The sequence below is a fragment of the Balaenoptera ricei genome, chromosome 6 (assembly GCF_028023285.1).
Source record: "Balaenoptera ricei isolate mBalRic1 chromosome 6, mBalRic1.hap2, whole genome shotgun sequence".
NCBI lineage: Eukaryota > Metazoa > Chordata > Mammalia > Artiodactyla > Balaenopteridae > Balaenoptera > Balaenoptera ricei.
Window position 1 is genome coordinate 25,242,821 of NC_082644.1, and position 23,576 is coordinate 25,266,396.

The 23,576-nt window shown below is 49.4% G+C and overlaps 1 protein-coding gene across 9 annotated transcripts in view; it reads left to right on the forward strand.

Moving 5' to 3' along the window:
* Window positions 1-23,576, forward strand: part of WNK2 (WNK lysine deficient protein kinase 2) — a 148,265-nt gene that overhangs the window by 28,391 nt on the left and 96,298 nt on the right. For all 9 annotated transcript variants that reach the window (XM_059927054.1, XM_059927057.1, XM_059927058.1 and 6 more), the window contains 5 exons: window positions 13,842-14,014; window positions 14,248-14,468; window positions 17,937-18,094; window positions 20,846-20,934; window positions 22,956-23,175. In XM_059927054.1, the coding sequence (XP_059783037.1) occupies window positions 13,842-14,014; window positions 14,248-14,468; window positions 17,937-18,094; window positions 20,846-20,934; window positions 22,956-23,175 (861 nt within the window). The remainder of the gene's footprint in view (window positions 1-13,841; window positions 14,015-14,247; window positions 14,469-17,936; window positions 18,095-20,845; window positions 20,935-22,955; window positions 23,176-23,576) is intronic.

Consider the following 23,576-nt stretch of genomic DNA (forward strand, 5'->3'; position numbering starts at 1 on the left):
CACACAGTTGAAAATCTACATACAAATTTACAGTTGGCCCTCCATATTCATGGTTCCACATCCATGGATTCAACCATCCACGGATCGTGTAATACTGTGGCATGTATTTACTGGGGGGAAAATCCATGTATTAAGTGGACCCATGCAGTTCAAACCCGTGTTTTTCAAAGGTCAACTGTACATGTTAAAAAGATATTTTTGGTATATTGAGGTAAGGAAAATATATTATTAAAATTAACTCTACATGCTCTTTTTACACTTTTAATGTGGCTGTTAAACTATGTATTACACATATGGCTCACAATACATTTCTGTAGGACCCGTGCTGCTCTGCCTTAGAGCACCGGCACTATGCAGTAGACTAGACGCTGAAAGGCTGGGCAGAGCTTCAGCAGTCTGACAGGGACTGCTGAGGAAGAGAGGCCTCAGCAAACACCCAGGCTTTAGTCTAGTCCCCCCAGGAGGACAAAGAGCTAGGAAAATGGATAAAATGGAACAGAGCAGCCCTCATGGAGATGCTGGAGTTGATGTCTTTTACAGCTACTTAAACTTATGACATAGTTGGATCCCAGCTCACACGTGGTGAAAGCACCTAGTTTTACATAGTCCTTCTGTAGGCGGCAGAAGGGGCGGGGCCCAGTGGGACCCTTGCTGCTGCTGGTGGCTCTGCCTTTTGTGGGAAGGGCAGTGGCCCGGGTGGCTTTAGAAGAACAAAGGCCCTTAAGGACACTAATTTTGAGTCATTTGTGCACCTAAATCTACCACCCCACACCAAAGAAGATAGTATTATTTATGAAAGCAGTGAGGGGCTGGATAGTGATGATCATGTTTCCTCCTCAGGGAATTACAAGCTTGTTGGCACCCATGAGAAAGAATGTGTAAGTGTTGGAGTGCCCGACCCTCCCTGACCTGTGTGTCCTCTGAGATTTTACTCTCAGCCCGTGCCCAGTGGGATCTTCCTTTTTCTGTGACTCCATAGACCCTTCATGTTGCGTCTACGCTTCCTCAGAAGTGGGATACCATCTTAAGGCAGTGGTAGGAGGACTTTACACTTTAATAATGATGCCTTTATTTTATTTTAGTTTAGTTTAGTTTATCTTTTATTTTTTTATTTTTTATTTTTTCAGAAGCAAAGGAAAGCTGTATTCTTTGATCAAAGAATGGAGAGGTGTGAGCTCTTGCTCTAGAGTACATGCTCTCTGATGCCTTTGTTTTAAAATGAATTAGAAAAAGCATACTCCCCTCTTCTGTGAGTTCACATATTTTATTGCTTAGATGTGGCTAAGGAGAGCACTTGAGTTTAAAAGAAGTGAATGTATTTTTAAAACTACAGTAAGGGGGGGGCCTTCAAGATGACGGAGGAGTAAGATGGGGAGATCACCTTCCTCCCAACAAATACATCAAAAATACATATACATGTGGAACAACTCCTACAGAACACCTACTGAATGCTGACACAAGACCTGAGACTTCCCGAAAGGCAAGAAACTCCCCACATACCTGGGCAGGGCAAAAGAAAAAAGAAAAAACAGAGACAAAAGAATAGGGACGGGATCTGCACCTCTGGGAGGGAGCTGTGAAGGAGGAAAAGTTTCCACACACTAGGAAGCCCCTTCACTGGTGGGGGCGGGGGTGGGTGGGGAAGCTTTGGAGCCAGGGAGGAGAGCACAGCAGTAGGGGCGCAGAGGGCAAAGCGGAGAGATTCCCACACAGAGGATCAGTGCTGACTAGCACTCACCAGCCTGAGAGGCTTGTCTGCTCACCTGCCATGGTGGGAGGGGGCTGGGAGCTGAGGCTCAGGCTTCGCAGGTCAGATCCCAGGGAGAGGACTGGGGTTGGCTGAGTGACCACAGCCTGAAGGGGGCTAGTGCACAACAGCTAGCCAGGAGGGAGTCCGGGAAAAAGTCTGCAGCTGCCGAAGAGGCAAGACACCATTGTTTCAGGGTGCGCCAGGAGAGGGGATTCAGAGCACCGCCTAAATGAGCTCCAGAGATGGGCGCGAGCTGTGGCTATCAGCTCGGACCCCAGAGACGGGCACAAAACGCTAACGCTGCTGCTGCAGCCACTAAGAATCCTGTGTGCAAGTACAGGTCACTGTCCACAACCCCCTGGGAGCCTGTGCAGCCCACCACTGCCAGGCTCCCGTGATCCAGAGACAACTTCCCTGGGAGAACTCATGGCACGCCTCAGGCTGTTGCAACGTCATGCTGGCCTCTGCTGCCGCAGGGTTGCCCACATTCCGATTATAACTACTGTACCCCTCCCTCTCACCGGCATGAGTGAGCAAGAGCCCCGTAATCAGCCGCTGCTTTAACCCCTTCCTGTCTGGGTGGGGAACAGATGCCTGAGGGCGACCTATATGCAGAGGTGGGGCCAAAACCAAAGCTGAACCCCAGGAGCTGTGCGAACAAAGAAGAGAAATGGAAATTTCTCTGCGCAGCCTCAGGAGCAGTGGATTAAATCCCCACAGTTAACTTGATGTGCCCTGCATCTGTGGAATATCTGAATTTTTTTTTATTTTAATAATTTTTAAAATTTTTATAATCTTATTTTTATTTTTTTAATTTATTATTTCTTTTTCTTTCCTTTTTTCTCCTTTTGATTCTGAGCCGTGTGGCTGACAGGGTCTTGGTGCTCTGGCCTGGTGTCAGGCCTGAGCCTCTGAGGTGGGAGAGCCGAGTTCGGGATATTGGACCACCAGAGACCTCCCGGCCCCACATAATATTAATTGGCGAGAGCTCTCTCAGAGACCTCCGTCTCAACGCTAAGACCCAGCTCTACCTAACAGCCAGCAAGCTCCAGTGCTGGACGCCCCATGCCAAACAACTAGCAAGACAGGAACACAGCCCCACCCATTAGCAGAGAGGCTGCCTAAAATCATACTAAGTTCACAGATATCCCAAAACACACCACTGGGCGTGGCCCTGCCCACCAGAAAGACAAGATCCAGCACCACCCACCAGAACACAGGCACCAGTCCCCTCCACTGGAAAGCCTACACAAGCCACTGAACCAACTTTACCCACTGGGGGCAGACACCAAAAACAATGGAAACTGTGAATCTGCAGCCTGCGAAAAGGAGACCCCCAAACACTGTATGTTAAGCAAAATGAGAAGACAGAGAAATACGCAGCATATGAAGGAGCAAGGTAAAACCCCACCAGATCAAACAAATGAAGAGGAAATAGGCAGTCTACCTGAAAAAGAATCCAGAGTAATGATAGTAAAGATGATCCAAAATCTTGAATGTAGAATGCAGAAAATACAAGAAACGTTTAACAAGGACCTAGAAGAACTAAAGAGCAATGATGAGCAACACAATAAATGAAATTAAAAATTCTCTAGAAGGAATCAATAGCAGAATAACTGAGGCAGAAGAACGGATAAGTGACCTGGAAGATAAAATAGTGGAAATAACTACTGCAGAGCAGAATAAAGAAAAAAGAATGAAAAGAATTGAGGACAGTCTCCAAGACCTCTAGGACAACATTAAACACACCAACATTCAAATTATAGGGGTCCCAGAAGACAAAGAGAAAAAGAAAGGGTCTGAGAAAATATTTGAAGAGATTATAGTCAAAAACTTCCCGAACATGGGAAAGGAAATAGTCAAGTCCAGGAAGCGCAGAGAGTCCCATACAGGATAAATCCAAGGAGAAACATGCCAAGACACATATTAATCGAACTATCAAAAATTAAATACAAAGAAAAGATATTAAAAGCAGCAAGGGAAAAGCAACAAATAACATACAAGGGAATCTCCATAAGGTTAACAGCCGATCTTTCAGCAGAAACTTTGCAAGCCAGAAGGGAGTGGCAGGACATATTTAAAGTGATGAAAGGGAAAACCTACAACCAAGATTACTCTACCCAGCAAGGATATCATTCCAATTTGTCGGAGAAATTAAAACCTTTAGAGACAAGCAAAAGCTAAGAGAATTCAGCACCACCAAATCAGCTTTACAACAAATGCTAAAGGAACTTCTTTAGGCAGGAAATACAAGAGAAGGAAAAGACCTACAAAAACAAACCCAGAACAATTAAGAAAGTGATAATAGGAGCATGCATATCGATAATTACCTTAAATGTAAATGGATTAAATGCTCCAACCAAAAGACATAGACTGGCTGAATGGATACAAAAACAAGACCCGTATATAGGCTGTCTACAGGAGACCCACTTCGGACCTAGGGACACCTACAGACTGAAAGTGAGGGGATGGAAAAAGATATTCCTTGCAAATGGAAATCAAACAAAAGCTGGAGTAGCAATTCTCATATCAGACAAAATAGACTTTAAAATAAAGACTATTACAAGAGACAAAGAAGGACACTACATAATGATCAAGGGATCAATCCAAGAAGAATATATAACAATTGTAAATATTTATGCACCCAACATAGGAGCACCTCAATACATAAGGGAAATGCTAATAGCCATAAAAGGGCAAGTCGACAGTAACACAATCATAGTAGGGGACTTTAACACCCCACATTCACCAATGGACAGATCATCCAAAATGAAAATAAATAAGGAAACACAAGCTTTAAATGACACATTAAACAAGATTGACTTAATTGATATTTATAGGCCTTTCCATCCAAAAACAACAGAATACACTTTCTTCTCAAGTGCTCATGGAACATTCTCCAGGATAGATCATATCTTGGGTCACAAATCAAGCCTTGGTAAATTTAAGAAAATTAAAATCATATGAAGTATCTTTTCCGACCACAACGCTGTGAGACTAGATATCAATTACAGGAAAAAAAACTAAAAACAAACACATGGAGGCTAAACAGTATGCTACTAAATAACCAAGCGATCACTGAAGAAATCAAAGAGGAAATAAAAAAATACCTAGAAACAAATGACAATGAAAACACTACGACCCAAAACCTGTGGGATGCAGCAAAAGCAGTTCTAAGGGGAAGTTTAGAATCCTACTTCAAGAAACAAGAAACATCTCAAATAAATAAACTAACCTTACATCTAAAGCAATTAGAGAAAGAAGGACAAAAAAACCCCCAAAGTTAGCAGAAGGAAAGAAATCATAAAGATCAGAACAGGAATAAATGAAAAAGAAATGAAGGAAACAATAGCAAAGATCAGTAAAATTAAAAGCTGGTTCTTTGAGAAGATAAACAAAACTTGTAAACCTTTAGCCAGACTCATCAGGAAAAAAAGGGAGAAGACTCAAATCAACAGAAGTAGAAATGAAAAAGAAGTAACAACTGACACTGCAGAAATACAAAGAATTGTGAGAGATTACTGCAAGCAACCATATGCCAATAAAATGGATAACCTGGAAGAAATGGACAAATTCTTAGAAAAGCACAACCTTCCGAGACTGAACCAGGAAGAAATAGAAAACATAAACAGATGAATCACAAGCACTGAAATTGAAACTGTAGTTAAAAATCTTCCAACAAACAAAAGCCCAGGACCAGATGGCTTCACAGGTGAATTCTATCAAACATTTAGAGAAGAGCTAACACCTATCCTTCTCAAACTCTTCCAAAATATAGCAGAGGGAGTAACACTCCCAAACTCATTCTACGAGGCCACCATCACCCTGATACCAAAACCAGACAAAGATGTCACAAAAAAAGAAAACTACAGGCCAATATCACTGATGAACATAGGTACAAAAATCGTCAACAAAATACTAGCAAACAGAATCCAACAGCACATCAAAAGGATCATACACCTGGCTTCCCTGGTGGCGCAGTGGTTAAGAATCTGCCTGCCTTTGCAAGGGACGCAGGTTCAAGCCCTGACCCTGGAAGATCTCCCATGACACAGAGCAACTAAGCCCATGTGCCACAACAACTGAAGTCTGTGCGCGTAGAGCCCGTGCTCTGCAACAAGAGAAGCCACGACAATGAGAAGCCCTCGCACTGCAATGAAGAGTAGCCCCCGCTCACCGCAACTAGAGAAAGCCCACGCACAGCAATGAAGACCCAACACAGCCAAAAATAAATTAATTAATTAATTAAAAAAAGAAAAAGGATCATACACCATGATCTAGTGGGTTTTATCCCAGGAATGCAAGGATTCTTCAATATATGCAAATCTGTCAGTGTGATACACCATATTAACAAATTGAAGGATAAAAACCATATGATAATCTCGATAGATGCAGAAAAAGCTTTCGACAAAATTCAACACCCATTTATGCTAAAAACTCTCCAGAAAGTAGGCATAGAGGGAATTTACCTCAACATAATAAAGGCCATGTATGACAAACCCACAGCCAACATCTTTCTCAGTGGTGAAAAACTGAAACCATTTCCTCTTAAGATCAGGAGAAAGACAAGGTTGTCCATTCTCACCACTGTTATTCAACGTAATTTTGGAAGTTTTAGCCACAGCAATCAGAGAAGAAAAAGAAATAAAAGGAATCCAAATTTGAAAAGAAGAAGTAAAGCTGTCACTGTTTGCAGATGACATGATACTATACATAGAGAACCCTAAAGGTGCTTCCAGAAAACTACTAGAACTAATCAGTGAATTTGGTAAAGTAGCAGGATACAAAATTAATGCTCAGAAATCTCTTGCATTCCTATACACTAATGATGAAAAATGTGAAAGAGAAATTCAGGGAACACTCCCATTTACCATTGCAACAAAAAGAGTAAAATACCTAGGAATAAACCTGCCTAAGGAGACAAAAGACCTGTATGCAGAAAACTATGAGACACTGATGAAAGAAATTAAAAATGATACAAACAGATGGAGAGATATACCATGGTCTTGGATTGGAAGAATCAACATTGTGAAAATGACTCTACTACCCAAAGCAATCTACAGATTCAATGCAATCCCTATCAAACTACCACTGGCATTTTTCACAGAACTAGAACAAAAAATTTCACTATTTGTATGGAAACACAAAAGACCCCGAATAGCCAAAGCAGTCTTGAGAAAGAAAAACGGAGCTGGAGGACTCAGGCTCCCTGACTTCAGACTACATACAAAGCTCCGGTAATCAAGACAGTATGGTACTAGCACAAAAACAGGAATATATATCAGTGAAACAGGATAGAAAGCCCAGAGATAAACCCACTCATATATGGTCACCTTATTTTTGATAAAGGAGGCAAGAATATACAATGGAGAAAAGGCAGCCTCTTCAATAAGTGGTGCTGGGAAAACTGGACAGCTACATGTAAAAGAATGAAATTAGAACACTCCCTAACACTGTACACAAAAATAAACTCAAAATGGATTAAAGACCTAAATGTAAGGTCAGACAGTATAAAACTCCTAGAGGAAATCATAGGAAGAACCCTCTTTGACACAGCAAGATCCTTTTTGACCTACCTCCTAGAGAAATGGAAATAAAAACAAAAATAAACAAATTGGACCGAATAAAACTTAAACGCTTTTGCACAACAAAGAAAACCATAAAAAAGACGAAAAGACAACCCTCAGAATGGGAGAAAATATTTGCAAACGAAGCAACTGACAAAGGATTAATCTCCAACATATACAAACAGCTCATGCAGCTCAATATCAAAAAAACAAACAACCCAACGCAAAAATAGGCAGAAGACCTACGTAGACATTTCTCCTAAGAAGGTATACAGATTGCCAACAAACACATGAAAGGATGCTCAACATCACTAATCATTAGAGAAATGCAAGTCAAAACCACAATGAGGTATCACCTCACACTGTTCAGAATGGGCATCATCAAAAAAATCTACAAAAAAAAAAAAGTACAAACAATAAATGCTTGAGAGGGTGTGGAGAAAAGGTAACCCTCTTGCATGTTCGTGGGAATGTAAATTGATACAGCCACTATGGAGAACAGTATGGAGGTTCCTTAAAAAACTAAAAATAGAACTACCATATGACCCAGCAATCCCACTACTGGGCATATACCCTGAGAAAACCATAATTCAAAAAGAGTCATGAACCACAATGTTCATTGCAGCACTATTTACAATAGCCAGGACATGGAAGCAACCTAAATGTCCATCGACAGATGAATGGATAAAGAAGATGTGGCACATACATACAATGGAATATTACTCAGCCATAAAAAGAAACAAAATTGAGTTATTTGTAGTGAGGTGGCTGGACCTAGAGTCTGTCATACAGAGTGAAGTAAGTCAGCAAGAGAAAAACAAATACCATATGCTAACACATATATATGGAATTATTAAAAAAAATTGTTCTGATGAACCTAGGGGCAGGACAGGAATAAAGACGTAGACGTAGAGAATGGACTTGAGGACACGGGGAGGGGGAAGGGTAACCTGGGACGAAGTGAGAGAGGACCATTGACCTATATGCACTACCAAATGTAAAATAAGTAGCTAGTGGAAAGCATCCGCATAGCACAGGGAGATGAGCCTGGTGCTCTGTGACCACCTAGAGGAGTGGGATAGGGAGGGTGGGAGGGAGATGCAAGGGGGTGGGGATATGGGGGTATATGTATACATATAGCTGATTCACTTTGTTGTACAGCAGAAATTAACACAACCTTGTCAAGCAATTATACTCCAATAAAGATGTTAAATAAAAAAAAGAAAAGAAAAGAAAAGAAAAGAACCTTTATCTTCCAGAAAAACCACACTAAATATTAAAGGGAACAGGTCACAACCCAAAGCATGAGATATTACCCTTTGTCCAGAGCTCTCCTTTGCTCACCTTGTGGAGCTCAGCTCTTGAGAGAGGTCAGGATATCCCCAGTGAGCCACCTGCCTGCTGCCCCTGCAGCCGCCAGCCCCTGTGCTGACATAAACCACAATCAGCCCACTCTTCCTGGGACCTCACTCCCTCCTACAGGATGCTTCTTCCTGGGATCCCTACCCTGACAGTGCCCTGGGTAGGTGGGGGCTGCCCTTCTCCCCAAGCCATGGGGGTGTTCTCTGGCTCAGGGGTGCCCCTAGCTGGCCCACCCACCTATCCCTTTCCTCTGTTTTTTGGTGCAGTGTAATTGTGTATTTATCTGTTGCCTGCCACTCCCTTCCCCCCTGAGATTGTCCACAGCCCTTTCCTGCATGCCCAGAGCCTCAGTGACCATATGGTGACTGAGAGAGGTACACGACCCTTGCCAGAAGCAGGAGTTGGGGGACCAAACATCCTCTTCTCCACTGACATCTCCACTCCCTGTGCACCTACCTGGACCCCAGACTCTGCGCCTTCTCTCTGCTTCATGGTGAAAGAGTGGTGAGGAATGGGCCAGCTCTGCAGCAGGCTGAGTCTGGGTCAAATCCTCTAGACTTGGGAAGGCTCTTCCCACCAATGGAATCCGGGGCCTAGAGTGTGCAGAGACACTAGGCAGGGCCAGTGACCCCCACCCTTGGGCCCACTCTGTCCCCAGAGCCCCTGTCGTGGAGTGATTCCCTGTACATGGGACTGTTCTCAACAAAGACCCTTGAGGCTTTCTTTTGTTTTATGACCAAATGGGGTTGGAGAGAGGTCCAGGTTGCCACCCCCAGGACTCTGGCTGTTCTGGGCATTCTCTCCCAGCTACTCATGTCCCGCCTCTGTACTGTGTGTGTGGATCCTGCCTTTCCCTGGCAGGACTCAGGGCCGCTGGGCAGCTCTGCTCATCATGGGGTTGGTTGGGCTTTGCCTGGGGAAAGGAGATGGTCGCAGAATCCCCTGTGAGCAGACAGTGTGGCCATCTGGGTCTAATGGCTTCAGCCCTCATTGGTGGTGGTGTTGGGCAGAGCTGGTCCCTGGGTGGCCTGGGAGGGCCTGTCGGACCCAGGGCTTTCTTCGTCTAACCACCTTGGCCACCCGTCCTCCCTGTCCCCACTCTGAGGGTGCCGTCCGTGACTGGCTGGACCTTTTCCCTATAGGAGACAAGAGCCAGCATTGTCCCAGAATGCTTTTATCCTTTATAATCTGATTGACTCTCGCCATCTTTACCCAATAAATAATTTACCAATAATTTATCCACCACCAGGGACCTGGCGGGAGGCAGGCTGGTCTAAGAGAACTCACCTCCCTGTGTGGTGGGGGTGAACTCACCTCCCTGTGTGGTGGGGGTGAGCCCACCACTCAACACCAGACCTCAAGAACAGCCTGACTCTGGCAGGATTTGGGGTTCTCAAAGGGATCAGGTGCTCTCTTCCTATCCTGATTCATGACTTGAGCCCCCAGCACATCAATTACTGACTTCACCCCATAAAGAGTGATGATGCATCAGTCACTGGGGTGGTCCTGCCTCCATGGAGTCACTGAGCTAATGGGGCCAGCCAGCAATCAACAAACAGTGGAAAGGACCCCGGCCAGCTCTGAGAGGGGGACACTGGGCAGCACACTGCGGCGGCTCTGGGCAGTTCTCTGAGGACATGCCAACTGACCTTTTAAATTATCAAGCAGTGTGTCACCTAGTTAAAAATAGCGCAGTGGCTTAGAACATAAAATAAGGTCTGCTCCCTCCCACCTCCACACCCAGCCCAGCTCCAAGAGGCGCTGTCATTAAAGAGCTGACTTTTGTCTTATACTCAAGTCTTGGATTTATCCTGTTTAGCTGGCATCTAAAAACGAAAACTATAGCATATGCAGGGCACATATGTTAGCTTTGTTAGTTACGTTATTTATAACATGAACCTCTTGCTCCGAACTATAATATAATGAAATCTTTAACTTTGCTGTTGGTTGATGCTGAAATATTGGCAGAAACAATTTTTATTATAACTATAAATAATCCTGTGAGTTTCCTCTAGAATCAGTGACCAGACCATTGGAAGGTCTAGTAACTGAAATATAACTGAAACGTCATCGTCCAAAGCTGTCTGTTGGGGCAGGGAGTGGCACAGTGGGGCAACCCCACGTCCTTTCTGGTTTCCTTCTCCTGGTGCAGCCAAGTTCAGTCGTCCATTGTGGGCCAGTGGAGTTGGCTTCACCAAGTTCCCTTCTGTGTTGTTCTGTGTTTTGCAGAAACACTTCCAGTAGCTGTTTCACCTAGGGTGCTGGGAAGTAACCTTTGGGTTCTCGAGTGTCTGAGAATAAGTCTTTGGGCCTCGTGGTTTGATGTCCCTTTGGCTGGTGATAGAATTCCAGGTTTGAGCCGGCACGTTGAGGATGTTGCCAGTGTTGCCGGTGAGACTGGGTGCCTGTCTGGGTGTTCCTCAGCAGGTAGAACTTGATCTCAGTCTTTGGGAATCTCACTTTTGCTGGAATGAGACTGGAGGTGGGTCATTTTTCATTTACTCTGACCTGGCCTTGGCACATGCTTTTATTCTAAATAGTTCTTCTTTTAGCTCAGGGAAATGCTATTCTGCTATCTTCCTCCTTCCTGATATCTGTTTTCTGCTCTTATAACTCCTGTTCCTTGTTGTTAGGACTTCCAGCTGGTTCTTTCATGTCTCTTGATGTTTTTCTTCTATTTCTCTCATTTGGTTTTCAGATGCTTTCACTTTATTTTTTACATTTGAAAAATGGAGGTATAACTTACACATGATGAAACACAGATCTTAAGTGTATAGCTGATGAGCTTTGACAGATGCATGCGAAGGTGTAACCCTTGTCCTCTGTTATAATGTAGAGTGTTCCCGTCGTCCCCCCACACCTCCCCAGGTTCTCAGCTCCTGCATCTTCCCCCACCAAAGAGGCAAGCCCTTGTTCTGGTTTCACCCCCACGTGTGAGTTCTGCCTTTTCTGGAGTTTGGGAGATATTATGAATGGAGCTGCTGTCAATCCTTTGTTTTGAGGTGGTTACCTTGGAGGGGAGTGGCTGGATCTAGAGCAGGGGTGAACCTGCCAAGGGCTCACTGAGGCTTGTACCAGCTTGCACTTCCAACAGCTGTGTGCCCAGAGGGAGCCCAGCTGCTCTCAGATGCCCAGTGGTTGGAATGATCCATCTTTTTATTTTAGCCCTTCTGGTGGGTGTGAAGTGGTATCTTGTGCTTGTCATTGGCATTTTCCTGGTGACTCATGATGCTGAGCATGTTTTCATGTGCTTATTGACCGTTTCTTCATCTTCTTTTGTGACTTTGCTGTTCATGTCTTTATTGTTGAGGTATGGGAGTTCCATCTGTATTCTAGATGTAACTCCCATGTCAAATACACGTATTGAGAATACGTTGGTGGCTTGACTTATTTTCTAAAACAAAGCATCACCTTTGATGAGTAGAACATGTTTCCATGTTATTGTCTTGGTTAAATGGTTACTTTTTTGTATTTAGTGTTTCATTAGATTACAGAATATCTTATTCTTAAAGTATGGAGCTTTAACTTGCAAAAGCTCTTCCTTGATTGTTTCTTTTTAAGGAGAAGCTGCTCTTATTTATGTGTGTCAGCCTCTTGGATCTTTATGAGGACATGAACTAGATTTTCTTTTTGGAAGTCGCTTTTGTCCCTGAATTATTTGTTTTTCTGGGATCAGTCTTGGTATATCTTTGCTCTGTTGGTGATTATGCCGTCCAGTCCCACTTGTGCGTGGAGTGTCTGATGAGGGTTTGTTGGGGTGGGCCTGGCGGGAGGGAGAATGCCTAATGGGTACAGTGCCACTTGGGATAGAATTCCTTAACCAGCTGATCTCGTCATGATTCCAGGGCCCTCCTCTTCTCTTTGGATTGGTTGGAGTCTGGCTTGATGTCCTCTGAGGTCTTTCAAAGGACCCGAGGGGTTTTGGCCTGTGATTTTTTCAGCTCTGATTTCTCCCTCCATTTGTCCAGATTTATCCATTTCTGTCTTCCTAGAACTCCTCAAAACTTGACGTTTTGTGTTCATTTGTATTTATGTTTCTTTCTGAGAGTCCTCCTGGTGGGAGGGTGAAGGCGTGGGCTTTGTGGGCTGATTGGGCCGTGATGGAGGTGACATTGGGGGTACACACTCAGGCTTGGGGAGAAGGCTGTGCTGGGGTCCCTAGAGGTAAGATTCATCCATGAGTTGAAGTTGAAAACAACAGAGCTCTGAGTGCTCTGAGGTGGGAATCCTTTGGAAGGTTTTGGGAAGGGAAGGGCCAGGATCTAGGCTGCAGGGGCGGGATGAGGCAGGGGGCAGGGTTGGTGATGGATGGGGGTCAGGGAAATGCTGGAGCAGATGGGGTGGGGACAAGCAAGGTGCTTGCGGTGTTGGAATGTGCTGCGGGTGTCAGTGGTCTTCCTTCAGAGATGTGGCTGGAGCACACTTATGGGCGACACCCCAGAGGTGGCTCCTAGTACTTTGATGGTGGTGTTATAGTTCCCCACTTAAACTTAACGTCCAGCTTAGTGCTCAGGGTGCAGGTGTTCCCAGGCCCCAGGAAGTGTGTCTGCCATGTCCTCTAGCACTGATGCGGGCATGGCTGGGCCTCTGCTCTTCTTCTCTGTTCTTGTCTCTTGTCTCTTGTCAGCATCTCCTGATTTTCTGGTTGTCATCTGCTGTGGTTGTGAACATATTCTCAAAGTTATGTGTAAATTAGAAGTAAACGGATGCTTCTTTCTTTTAATAATACTCAGTAAGTAGGTGTGGAGGGAGCAAGGTTTCAGAGCTGTTTTTAGGGGACAAGCTCATGAGTATTGCAGTGTGGGTTTTGGAGGTGTCTCTGGTTCCCGGAGACCATTTTGCCTCAGCCCTTCTTGAGCAAGGAGGAGCTCATTCAGGATCAATGAGGCTTCAGGGTCTGATGTTGCAGATGCTGGAGAACCGGGAGCAACTTGTGCCGGCTTTCTAAGTCAGAGGCCTGCTCTGCTCTCTGTGGATAAAGAGGGGAAGGACTTGGGTCAGACTTCCCCCGACCCTAGATGTCTAGTCCTTTCCATCTGCTGTGCTCTGTGTGTAAGGAGACGAGCGAGTGGCCTGGCAGATTCCTGGCCCTGGCTCCCGGGAAGGCCTCTGCCTGAGGCTGCACAGGGCGTCCCTCTCAGCCTGTGTGTGTCTCTCCCTAGGACCGGAAGCTCACCAAACTGGAGAGGCAGCGGTTCAAGGAGGAGGCCGAGATGCTGAAGGGCCTGCAGCACCCCAACATTGTGCGCTTCTATGACTTCTGGGAGTCCAGTGCCAGGGGGAAGCGGTGCATCGTGCTGGTGACTGAACTGATGACCTCGGGGACGCTGAAGACGTGAGCGTGCCACCTGCCCAGCCAGCCGGGGCCTCGGGGTGGGCTTGACCCAGGGCTCAAGAGTCGCGATGGCCGAGGCCCCAGGCCTCCTATCTGCTTGGGGTGGTCCTGGCTGGTGTGGCCAGCACCCCTCTCTCAGAAGTGCCCCTGTTCGGGTGATAAATACACAGCCCCCAGCAATTGGAAGCCCCTTCCCCACACGAGCCGTCGGTGAGCCACACCCCCACCCGCAGGTACCTGAAGCGGTTCAAGGTGATGAAGCCCAAGGTCCTGCGCAGCTGGTGCCGGCAGATCCTGAAGGGCCTGCTGTTCCTGCACACCAGGACGCCCCCCATCATCCATCGGGACCTCAAGTGCGACAACATCTTTATCACCGGACCCACAGGGTCTGTGAAGATTGGCGACTTGGGCCTGGCCACCCTCAAGAGAGCATCCTTTGCCAAGAGTGTGATAGGTAAGCCCGTCTCCAGGGCACCTCCCCACCCCTCGGGGTCACCGTCCTGCAAGAGTGAGGTGCGCTAGTTCTGCTCCCTTCCTGTGCCCCTGTGCCAGGCTGCAGCCCTGGATGCCCTGTGAGTCCCTTGGCTCTGTCCCTTGGGTGGTGAGGCCGACTGGCACCAAGGGGCTGTTGGTGCTGTGGGTACTTGGGAGTGGGAAGGAGGTCCGGAGGACAGAGGGATGTGGGGACTTTGTGGTCAGTGAGGCTGGAGCTGGCTTCAGTGGGCTGGGGGGTGGGTAGGGTGCCCCAGGCCCTGAGGCCCACAGAAAGTAGCCCTTGGGGTACTTTGGGGCACAGAGTGAGCGTGTGGGGCATGGGGGCTGAGGGATTCCATGTGGATGGCAATTTGCTGGCCGTTCCTGCCTCTGCATTTCTTGTCCTCCTCTGAGAAGCCGCTCTGTTGCTGTAGTTGCCACGAGGAGATGGTCTGTAGCTCGTGCCAGCCCCGTGTGAGGTCCTGGTGTGGTCCTGATACACAGTGGGCACTATGTGTCCACCAGGCCCGGTGGGAGCCCCTCCAGGCTTTGCAAAGAGAGTGCTTGGAGGGACTGTGGGGCAGCCATTTACGGGGTTCAAGATGTCTGGAAAGTGCCAGTGTGCTGCAGGGTCAGGTGGCTCCAGGATGTGGCCCTGGAAGCTTGGATCAGGTGGGATTGGGAGAGGCTGTCCTGCGTGCCATGATGTGAGGGCTTCTTCCCACATAAGCAGAGTGAGAGGGTGATTCAGGGCTTTGCGAGTTCATGGTTTTGCTGTATGGTTGGAGACAGAACTTGACCTGTTTGTGGAAAATGAAACCGGTGGGAATTTGGAAACTTCTCTGGCAGGGTAGTGGGTTTGAAATGTGACATCTGGGGTAGGGTGGCCACTGGGGGTGCCCTGTGGACGTGGGGCCTCCGGCTGAACAGGGAAGCTGAGTGGTAGGGCAAGGGTTGACCCAGGCCTCAGTTCCCTATCTGTGAAATAGGTGGAGCAGGTGAGGGTCTAGCTGTGGGACACACCCCCAGCCTGTGAGCTGCTGGAGGTTTCCAGGCAGGTTTTGCAGATTTGGCCTTGGCAGTGGGGGTTTCCTTGGTGCCTCTTTTCCCTCTTGGAAATGGACTTTCCAGTTGTTGGGGTGCGATGAAGCCTGGGTGTTTCCAGGAGGCACAGTGAGCCGCACAAAGGGTGCCTGATTTCATGGGGTTCCCCGGTCACCCCACCTTTTGCTCAGCTGGAGCCCACGAGGCTCCACACTCATTGTCAGTGGGGGCTGATTAATGCATCTAAATAGGCCCTGGCCTCAGCAAGGGGCCTCAGCTGAGTGGGGGGGGGGGTCTGTGGTAAGGTGGGGGATCCGCCAGGATGACACTTTCCCTTCCATGCTGTGTCCAGGGTACCTGCGGGGCGGTTGATGCTGTGGACCCATTCTGGGTGCAGCCGTCAGAGAGGTTTTGTGCAGATAAGACGTGGCCCACTTGAGACATCTGGGACGTGGCCCACTTGAGACATCTGGGTGGCAGCCTCCCAGATGCTACCCATGACCCTTGTGGGGTTTGTCCCGGAGGGCCACTTGGATCTGATGCTGTCATGGTGTGCTCTCACTGCGTTTGTGCTGGGTCCTGAGTGGGTGGAGCTGAAGTGGGCGCAGTCCTTCCTGCAGGTGTTCACAGCCATGGAGGCTGGGATGTGGGGGATGTGGGGCCATGGGGCTGAGGAGGTGTGCCCAGAGGTCCCTGGACAGACACGTGTGTGTGTGTGCCAGCACACACACATTCTTATTAACATTTAGATTTAAATGGCTACATTGTAAGGAAGGAGAAGAAAGTTCAGTGTCTGTGGCCCAAGCACATGTGCAGAATTGGCGTCCCCCACCATCCCGGATTGGTGGAGCTGGGGCCCACACACACCCACTGCCCACCCTATCCCCCCCAAAGCCAGGACATCTGGGGGCCTTGGGGTATTTCTTGTAAAGCAGCATTCCTGGTTCCCAAGGGTCTCAGGAGAGACTGAGCTGGGTGATTGGGAGTCCTGACCAGGTGAGTGGGGTCCCCCCAGGCCAGCTCAGCTCCCAGCTTCTTGCCAGCAACCCTGAGGCTCCTTTCTCCCTCTTCCCCTATAGATGGATATAGCCAAGTGCAAAAAATTTTCAGTACAGTCATATGGTTCAAAAGCCCAAAAGGATGAAAAATTCCTTGTGCAAGGTCCCTTGAACTCCTGTTTTCTCTCTACTCATCATTATTTCTGATGGGATCTTCCAGAATTCTTTATGCGTGTGTGTAAATCATAACGTAGATTCTTGTTTTTCCCATTTTTTACCCAAACTGTTAACTTTTTTTGTTAAACTTATAGTACATCTTAAATTGAAATTATAGGTAAAGGAGAAAAAATTAAAAATCACCCTTAATCTACCTGCATCCCAGGCCCCCCCACAACCCCCATGCTTTTTAACCCAATAGTTTGCGCTGTTTTGCATCTGCTTTTTAAAAAAATTGGAACATTTTGAGAATCTTCCAAAGTCAACAAAGATGGAGTAGTGAAAATTAAAAGCAGCCTTATTGAAATTGATGGCCCCTTTTCTTTGCTTTCAGCTTGACAGATGCTCAACTGGACCTATTTTAATAAAAGGAGTTTGTGATTTTTAAAGCAAATGTTTGTTACAGGAAAATTAAAAACACCAGACTAGTGTAACTAAAGGAAAAATCAGCCGTAACCCCACCTCCTAGTTGAGTCATTTTGGTCTGTGCTTATCGTTTTATATGGGATGGTCAGCATGCATGTGCAGTCATATATTTGGCTTATTTTACTCAGCCTATGTGAGTCTCTCATATCCTTAAAAATTCAGAGTAAGCGTTATTTTAAAATCTCTTGTGCTTAGAATGGATGGGCAGTTCTCACCATAACACCTAGCTGGTACCTGCCAGGTGAATGGCACCTGCCCAGCTGTCCCCAGGCAGCCATCTTCAGTGAAGATGATCACTGTCTGGGCTGCTGGGTGCTCTGCATGTCTAGGGACATGGGAGGCTTTCTGGGGTTTTGCAGTTTAAGGAGCTATGTGGTGGCCACACGTTTTTGTCTGCTCGGGGTTATCTGGGCCTGTGGCCAGGAGGGGTGTGCTTAGGCTTCTGCCTCAAAGAGGCACCTCTGCCATTTCTGACACAAACCCTGTCTCCTGGGAGGTAATGGTCTCTCAGCTCTGTGGTCAGGGGATGGCACTGTGAACTGATCCAACCTGGAATCAGGAGGGTCCAGGGGGAATTTTGGGGAACTTCTGTCAATAAAGCAGAAGCCTGTTTGAATCCTGCATTCCAGGACCAATGACAAGGAGCATGGGGGCAGGGCCAGCCCTGGCTTGTGGATGGGGGAGGAGGCATGGGGCTCTGAGAGGCCCAAGGGTCTCCTGGGCCCAGTGACCACTGACCCTGCATCTTTTGCTCCTGGGCGCAGGTACCCCTGAGTTCATGGCGCCAGAGATGTATGAGGAGCATTACGATGAGTCCGTGGATGTTTATGCCTTCGGGATGTGTATGCTGGAGATGGCCACCTCGGAGTACCCCTACTCGGAGTGCCAGAACGCCGCCCAGATCTACAGGAAGGTCACCTGTGTGAGTCCACCGGCCACTGTGACGGGCTGTGCGTCCCGCGCTGGGCTCTGTGTGCTTTGTAAAATCCTCACAGAAGCTGTGTGAGGACGGGAAGGAAGCCAGTTTACAGATGGGGAAATAGAGGCTTAGTGGGTAACTCAGGTCTCTGAGCTGCGGTGGAGTAGCAGCAGTTGTAATGTGGGCCATGGGCGGATCCTGGAGGCTGTCACTGGGGCCTCACGCAGCTCTGCGGGGCTGGAGCACCGAAGGGGCCTCTCCAGGAGGTGCCCAGGCCGCCTGTCCATAGAACCCCTCCTCTGTGCCACCTGGGGGCTGCTGGCTTTCCCACCTTCTGGCATGTCCCCAGGCTTTAACTGGACAGTTTCAGTTGTGAGAACAGCATCCTGTCCTCCCCCTGTGGCTGTCCCGCTGGGTGGGGAATGCAAGGCGAGCATCCAGGGCAGGGCGGCTGGGGCTGGGGCTTTTCTGGGCCCTGGCAGCTCACTGTCCATTTGCATCTGCGGCCCCAAGGCCCCACCACCCGAGTGCTGGTTGCCTCGCCTCCGCCCCCGATGCAGCCTCCTCACTTCTGCAGAAGCATGAGGAGCCATGGTTCTCGCCACTCCGGAGCGCCCGCCCTTATCCCGCCCTCCTCCTTGAGCCCTTCCCGCAGGTTGCAGCTTGCTTCTGTCCTTTGGTTCTTAATTCTGAGTTATCTATTGGTCATTTATTTACTTTGAGCCCCTCCTGTGTGCCCCTGAGGGTGCAAGGTGGGAAGAGAGAATCCTTGGTTGGCAGCACTTGTGCGCATGGGTCAGAGACCCACAGATAGGTGTGCAGCTCCCCAGTGGTGCTGACCGGAGAGGTGGGCCCATCGGCTGTGGGCAGTGGTCCTCCAGGGGGACAGGGGAGGGACCCAAGGGAGGTTAGGGCTGCATTGCCAGGCCTTGAAGGGGTGCTGGTGCCCAGGGTGCAGGTGGAGCAGCTGCTGACCTTGGTTCTGGTTGCACATGTGGATGGGGTGGTGGTCCTTCTGCTGGGCTTGGGGAGACAGAGACTGAGTTCCCTGGGCACATGCTCCTCGGCCACTCTGGTTCTTCCACCAGCCCTGCTGCCCCCCCATTTAGGCCCTGGGAGACAGGACACTAGTCAGGGTCCCGCAGCTCCTACGTGGACCCATGTTGGTTTGGGTAAAGCAAGGCTCGGCCCCACCTTGCCTCCTTGAGGAAATCAGATGAAAGGTGCATTCCCTGATCCTTGGTGTTTCCTCTGTTTGCAATAACACCCTTGTGCTCTGGGTCCTCTGGGCCCTCACGCTACACCCACACGCTGGTCCAGCCTCCAGCATCTGCTCCCGTCCTTGGGGGTCTCTTGGGGTCTTGGTGCCCATAGTTCTCAGCTGCCCCAACTCTGTGCTTCTGAGCCCAGAGACGTGAGCCCCTTCAAAACAGCAACTTGTTCTTCTGGCACATTCTTTACCTGCTTTGGGGGCCTCAGCTTTCCAGAGATTTAAATGACAGTGTACGTACACACTTACCTGTATTTATAGTTTCTCAGACCACCTGCCCCCACCCCCGTAGGACTGTGGCCTTTCTTGCTGGCATAGGTAAACTTCTTTTTCTGTTGGCTTCAGTGGAGTGGCACGGGGTTCTCATCTTAGGGGGACCCTTTGTCTGCTTCTGAAACCCAGGGTGCTGTGTCTGTTGCTGCACAGACTTCCCTGCATGTCAGGCACAACCTGACCCCAGTTGGTTATGGCCAGAGGTCATAGGCAGGGGTTTGGTGGGCACCATGGGGCCCCAGCTGGGTGGCGGGAGCTGCTGCGGATACTGCACTCCCAGGTCTGCCCCTGGGCTGGGGGTGCGCCTCCCCTCTCCCCCATCCCTTTCTGTGGGAAAATGTATGCTTTAAAAAAACAAGCCAGGACAAGACCTTTGAAGGCAAAGTTGTTTTGAAGGGGGAAGAACATGATGGTTGAGCCCTCACTGTGTTCAAAATGCTTAAAAACCAGGATCCCCTCCCCGCAAACCCCACCCTGAACAGATTGCAAATAAGACCGGCAGTCCAGCCCCTGTTTCTCCTGGAATCCTATCTGCTTGTGGGATTGACACTCTGCTCCCCCCATGCCTCTGGCTGCATGCCCCTAGCACCCGCTGGGTCTCTGGTCGGCGTGAATGCTCAGCCACCTCCTGCTCCCGCTGCCTGAAAGTCATCTGATGTGGCTGCTGGCTGTGGAGTTCCGTGGCACAGTTGCTTGCTTGCAGCCCCCTCAAGCCACCAGGCCTTGGAAGTCAGCCCCGCCGGTGACCACAGTGGGGCCAGCAACAGTGACCACATAGTGACTTCTGCACCCTCCAGGGGGCTGTGGCGAGAAAGGCCAGCTCTTTAGGGTTCCTTGTCTAGCCTCCAGGACCCTCTGGGCAGCTGGCATGGGAGGCCCTGGCTGGCCGGCGGGTGGCCTCGGGCAGGTGTGCCTCCCCGGCCCCCTCCGCTGTGCAGTAAGAGTGCACATGCTCCCTTGTGGGGAGCTGGGTTGGGCAGAGTGAGCATCGTTGATGTCTGCTCTGAGTCTCCCCTGAATCTTTCTCTACCCCAGACCTCACTACTCCCGACAGCCCTTCAGTGGGGACTTAGACTGAAACAGCCCCCCCGACCCCAACCCCAAACAAAGCTCGTGCACTTCCTGCCTTCTCTTCTGCTGGGGTGAGTGTGAGGTGCGCAAGAAACAGACCCCAATTTGGTATTAGGTGACTCTGCTCATGTCATCTTCAGGGCATCAAGCCGGCCAGCTTTGAGAAAGTGCATGATCCTGAAATCAAGGAGATTATTGGGGAGTGTATCTGCAAAAAAAAGGAGGAAAGGTGAGTTCCCAGGCAGCATTGGATCTGGGCTGTTGCTCTGGCTGAAATCGCTTCCCAAGAGAAGAAGAGCACTGGAGATAGGCCACTTCAGGCCACAGGCATACCGGGTCCCAAGAAGCCTGCTGGGTGGTTGGTGGGCAGCCCTGCCCGAGCTCTGCTGCCTGGAACATGCTCCCTGGCTTTGGGGACTGTCCTAGAGCCCCCAACCCCTTTGTTGGCTGCTTCTCGCCCACCCAGCCTGGAGTGTGGGCGCCACTGGGGCCTCATTCTTCCCTTGTTGCTTTTTTTCTGTGTTGTCCCCAGCAAGCCTATCCATCCCCCCAGCCTGGAGGACACCCCCATGCCAGGCTCCCCATTGAGTCTCATCCTGCCCTCTCTCTCTGCTCCAGGCTGCGTCTTTCATGTACCTGTTTGTCTGACCCATCTCAAAGTCCCACATTCAAGTCAGAGCCCTTGAGATGCCCCCCAGACCAGCTCCCACCTCAGATCAGGGCCCTTCCTTCCTCAGCTGGTCAGCCAGGATGCTAGGTGTGTGTTCTGAGCCTTCCTCCTTCCTTCTTCCCTCCCCCATCCCTCTTCCCTCTTTCCCTTTTTCTTCCCTTCCCCCTTCCTCCCTCTTCTCTCCTCCCCACTCCTTCCTTCCTCCCTCTCTCTCTCCTTCCTTTCTTCCCTCCCTCCTCTCTCTCTTCCCCACTCCTTCCTACCTTCCTTCCTTCCCTCCCTCCTTCCCCATCCCTCCATCCCTCCCTTTTCTCTCCTTCCTTCCTCCCTTCTGCCCCTCTTTCCCTATCTCCTCCTTTCTCCCATCTCCCACCCTCCTCCCTCTCTCTTCCTTCTCCCCCCTGCCCTTCTTCTCCTGCCCATTCCCCACCCTCCCCATTTCTCCTTCTCCTCGCCCCGCATACCTCTTCCTCACTCCCTCATGTGCCCACCCTGCCCTTGCACACCCAGCTCATGCCCTCTCCCCCGTTTCTGTGCCTAGCACTGATCACTACCCTTTTCTGTCCTCTCTCGTGTAGGGGCCTGTCCTGATCCCCAGGCCTTCTCTCTTGCCCCCTGCAGGTTATCGTGTTTTGTTTTTTAAACAAAAATACTAAAAAACTGTGAAAAGTGTATCACATCAAGTACAGAGACCACCTCCCAGACCAGGACAGACAGAGCCCCCAGGGCTGTGACCTCTGCGCCCCCAAGGGCCCTAACTCCTGACCTTCCCCAGGGTCCCCACAGGCATTTGTCACCCTCCCTGAGGGTTGCTCACCCTACTCTCCCCCTTTCATTCATGGTGGCTGTCTGGGTGGCATGGTTCCATCCGCCCGTGGGATGTGTTGTCCTCAGCAGCAATCAGGGATGGGCCACTGGAACTCGAAGGCCACGGTGACCACAGACAGGATGCTGGGAGGAAGCCAGTCCCAGGACAAAACAGGGATCTGTTTGTGCCAGAGACAGGAACTAGACGAGCATTTAGGGATGTGGATTTGGGCAGCAGAGTGGTTAGCATGGCAACACCCGCCCCCCATTCCCGTGCTGAGGAGCCTCCGAAAATGTCCCTGCTTCCTTGAGGCCAGGGTCCCTCAGGTGGTGAGCTGGGGAGGTGGGGGCCTGCCTCTTCTGGGTCCAGTTCAGTTTTACCTGGAACCAGGTATCCTGTGACAACTGAGAGCTCCCTAGCACCTCAGCAGGCTTTGACTACACAGTGCAGAGCCTGATTTAAACATTCTTTTCTGAATTACCCGAGTCTCTTAACAGTGGGGATGTTTAATTTTTATAATGAGAGAAAAAAAGAAGGCTTACATATTATGCAGTTAGATGTGTTCAGTAGTAGGTTTTTCCTCTTCCCCTGGGAGATAGGGAACGGAGATGTACTGTTTTGTGCTGCCCTCAAGGGCAGAGACTGCCCAGTGGGTAGTACAGTCAGAGGACTTTCTAGAGGGAGCTGGGCTGGTTGTGGCCCCTGCACCCCGTGTCCAGGACCCCCTCAGCAAGTGTGCCTTTGCCCTGCCTGACAGCCGTCCCCTCCCCAGGTACGAGATCAAGGACCTGCTCAGCCATGCCTTCTTCGCGGAGGACACAGGTGTGAGGGTGGAGCTGGCTGAGGAGGACCATGGCAGGAAGTCCACCATCGCCCTGCGGCTCTGGGTTGAGGACCCCAAGAAACTGAAGGGCAAGCCCAAGGACAATGGGGCCATAGAATTCACCTTTGACCTGGAGAGGGAGACGCCGGATGACGTGGCGCAGGAAATGGTAATGTGTGCTTGTTCCTTAGCAAATCTGGGTACGTTTCTTGAAAGTGTGTGGTTTCCAAAGATTAGAATGAAGTCAGAAAAGGAGCGTGGTCCTGCAGTGGGTGGGCAGTTCTGGGAACAAGGATCCCTGTTGGTCGAGTGCAGCTGTGAAGGACAACATAGGTCCGAATCACCCTGCTGTACAGATGCAGGACATCACCTTGGAAATGGTGCAGTGAAAGGGTATCGTGGACCGGTGCGGAGAGATCCCTGGGGACTTTAGCATATCAGGAATAGCCCTGTTTTGACCAGATTCTTGCTAACTTTGTGCAGGTGTGGGCCTCTGGGTTTGATCTTTATTTCACTTTGTTTCTGTGGGGCATTGTGGTTTGGAGGGCCTGGTGAGAGCAGGAGAATAAA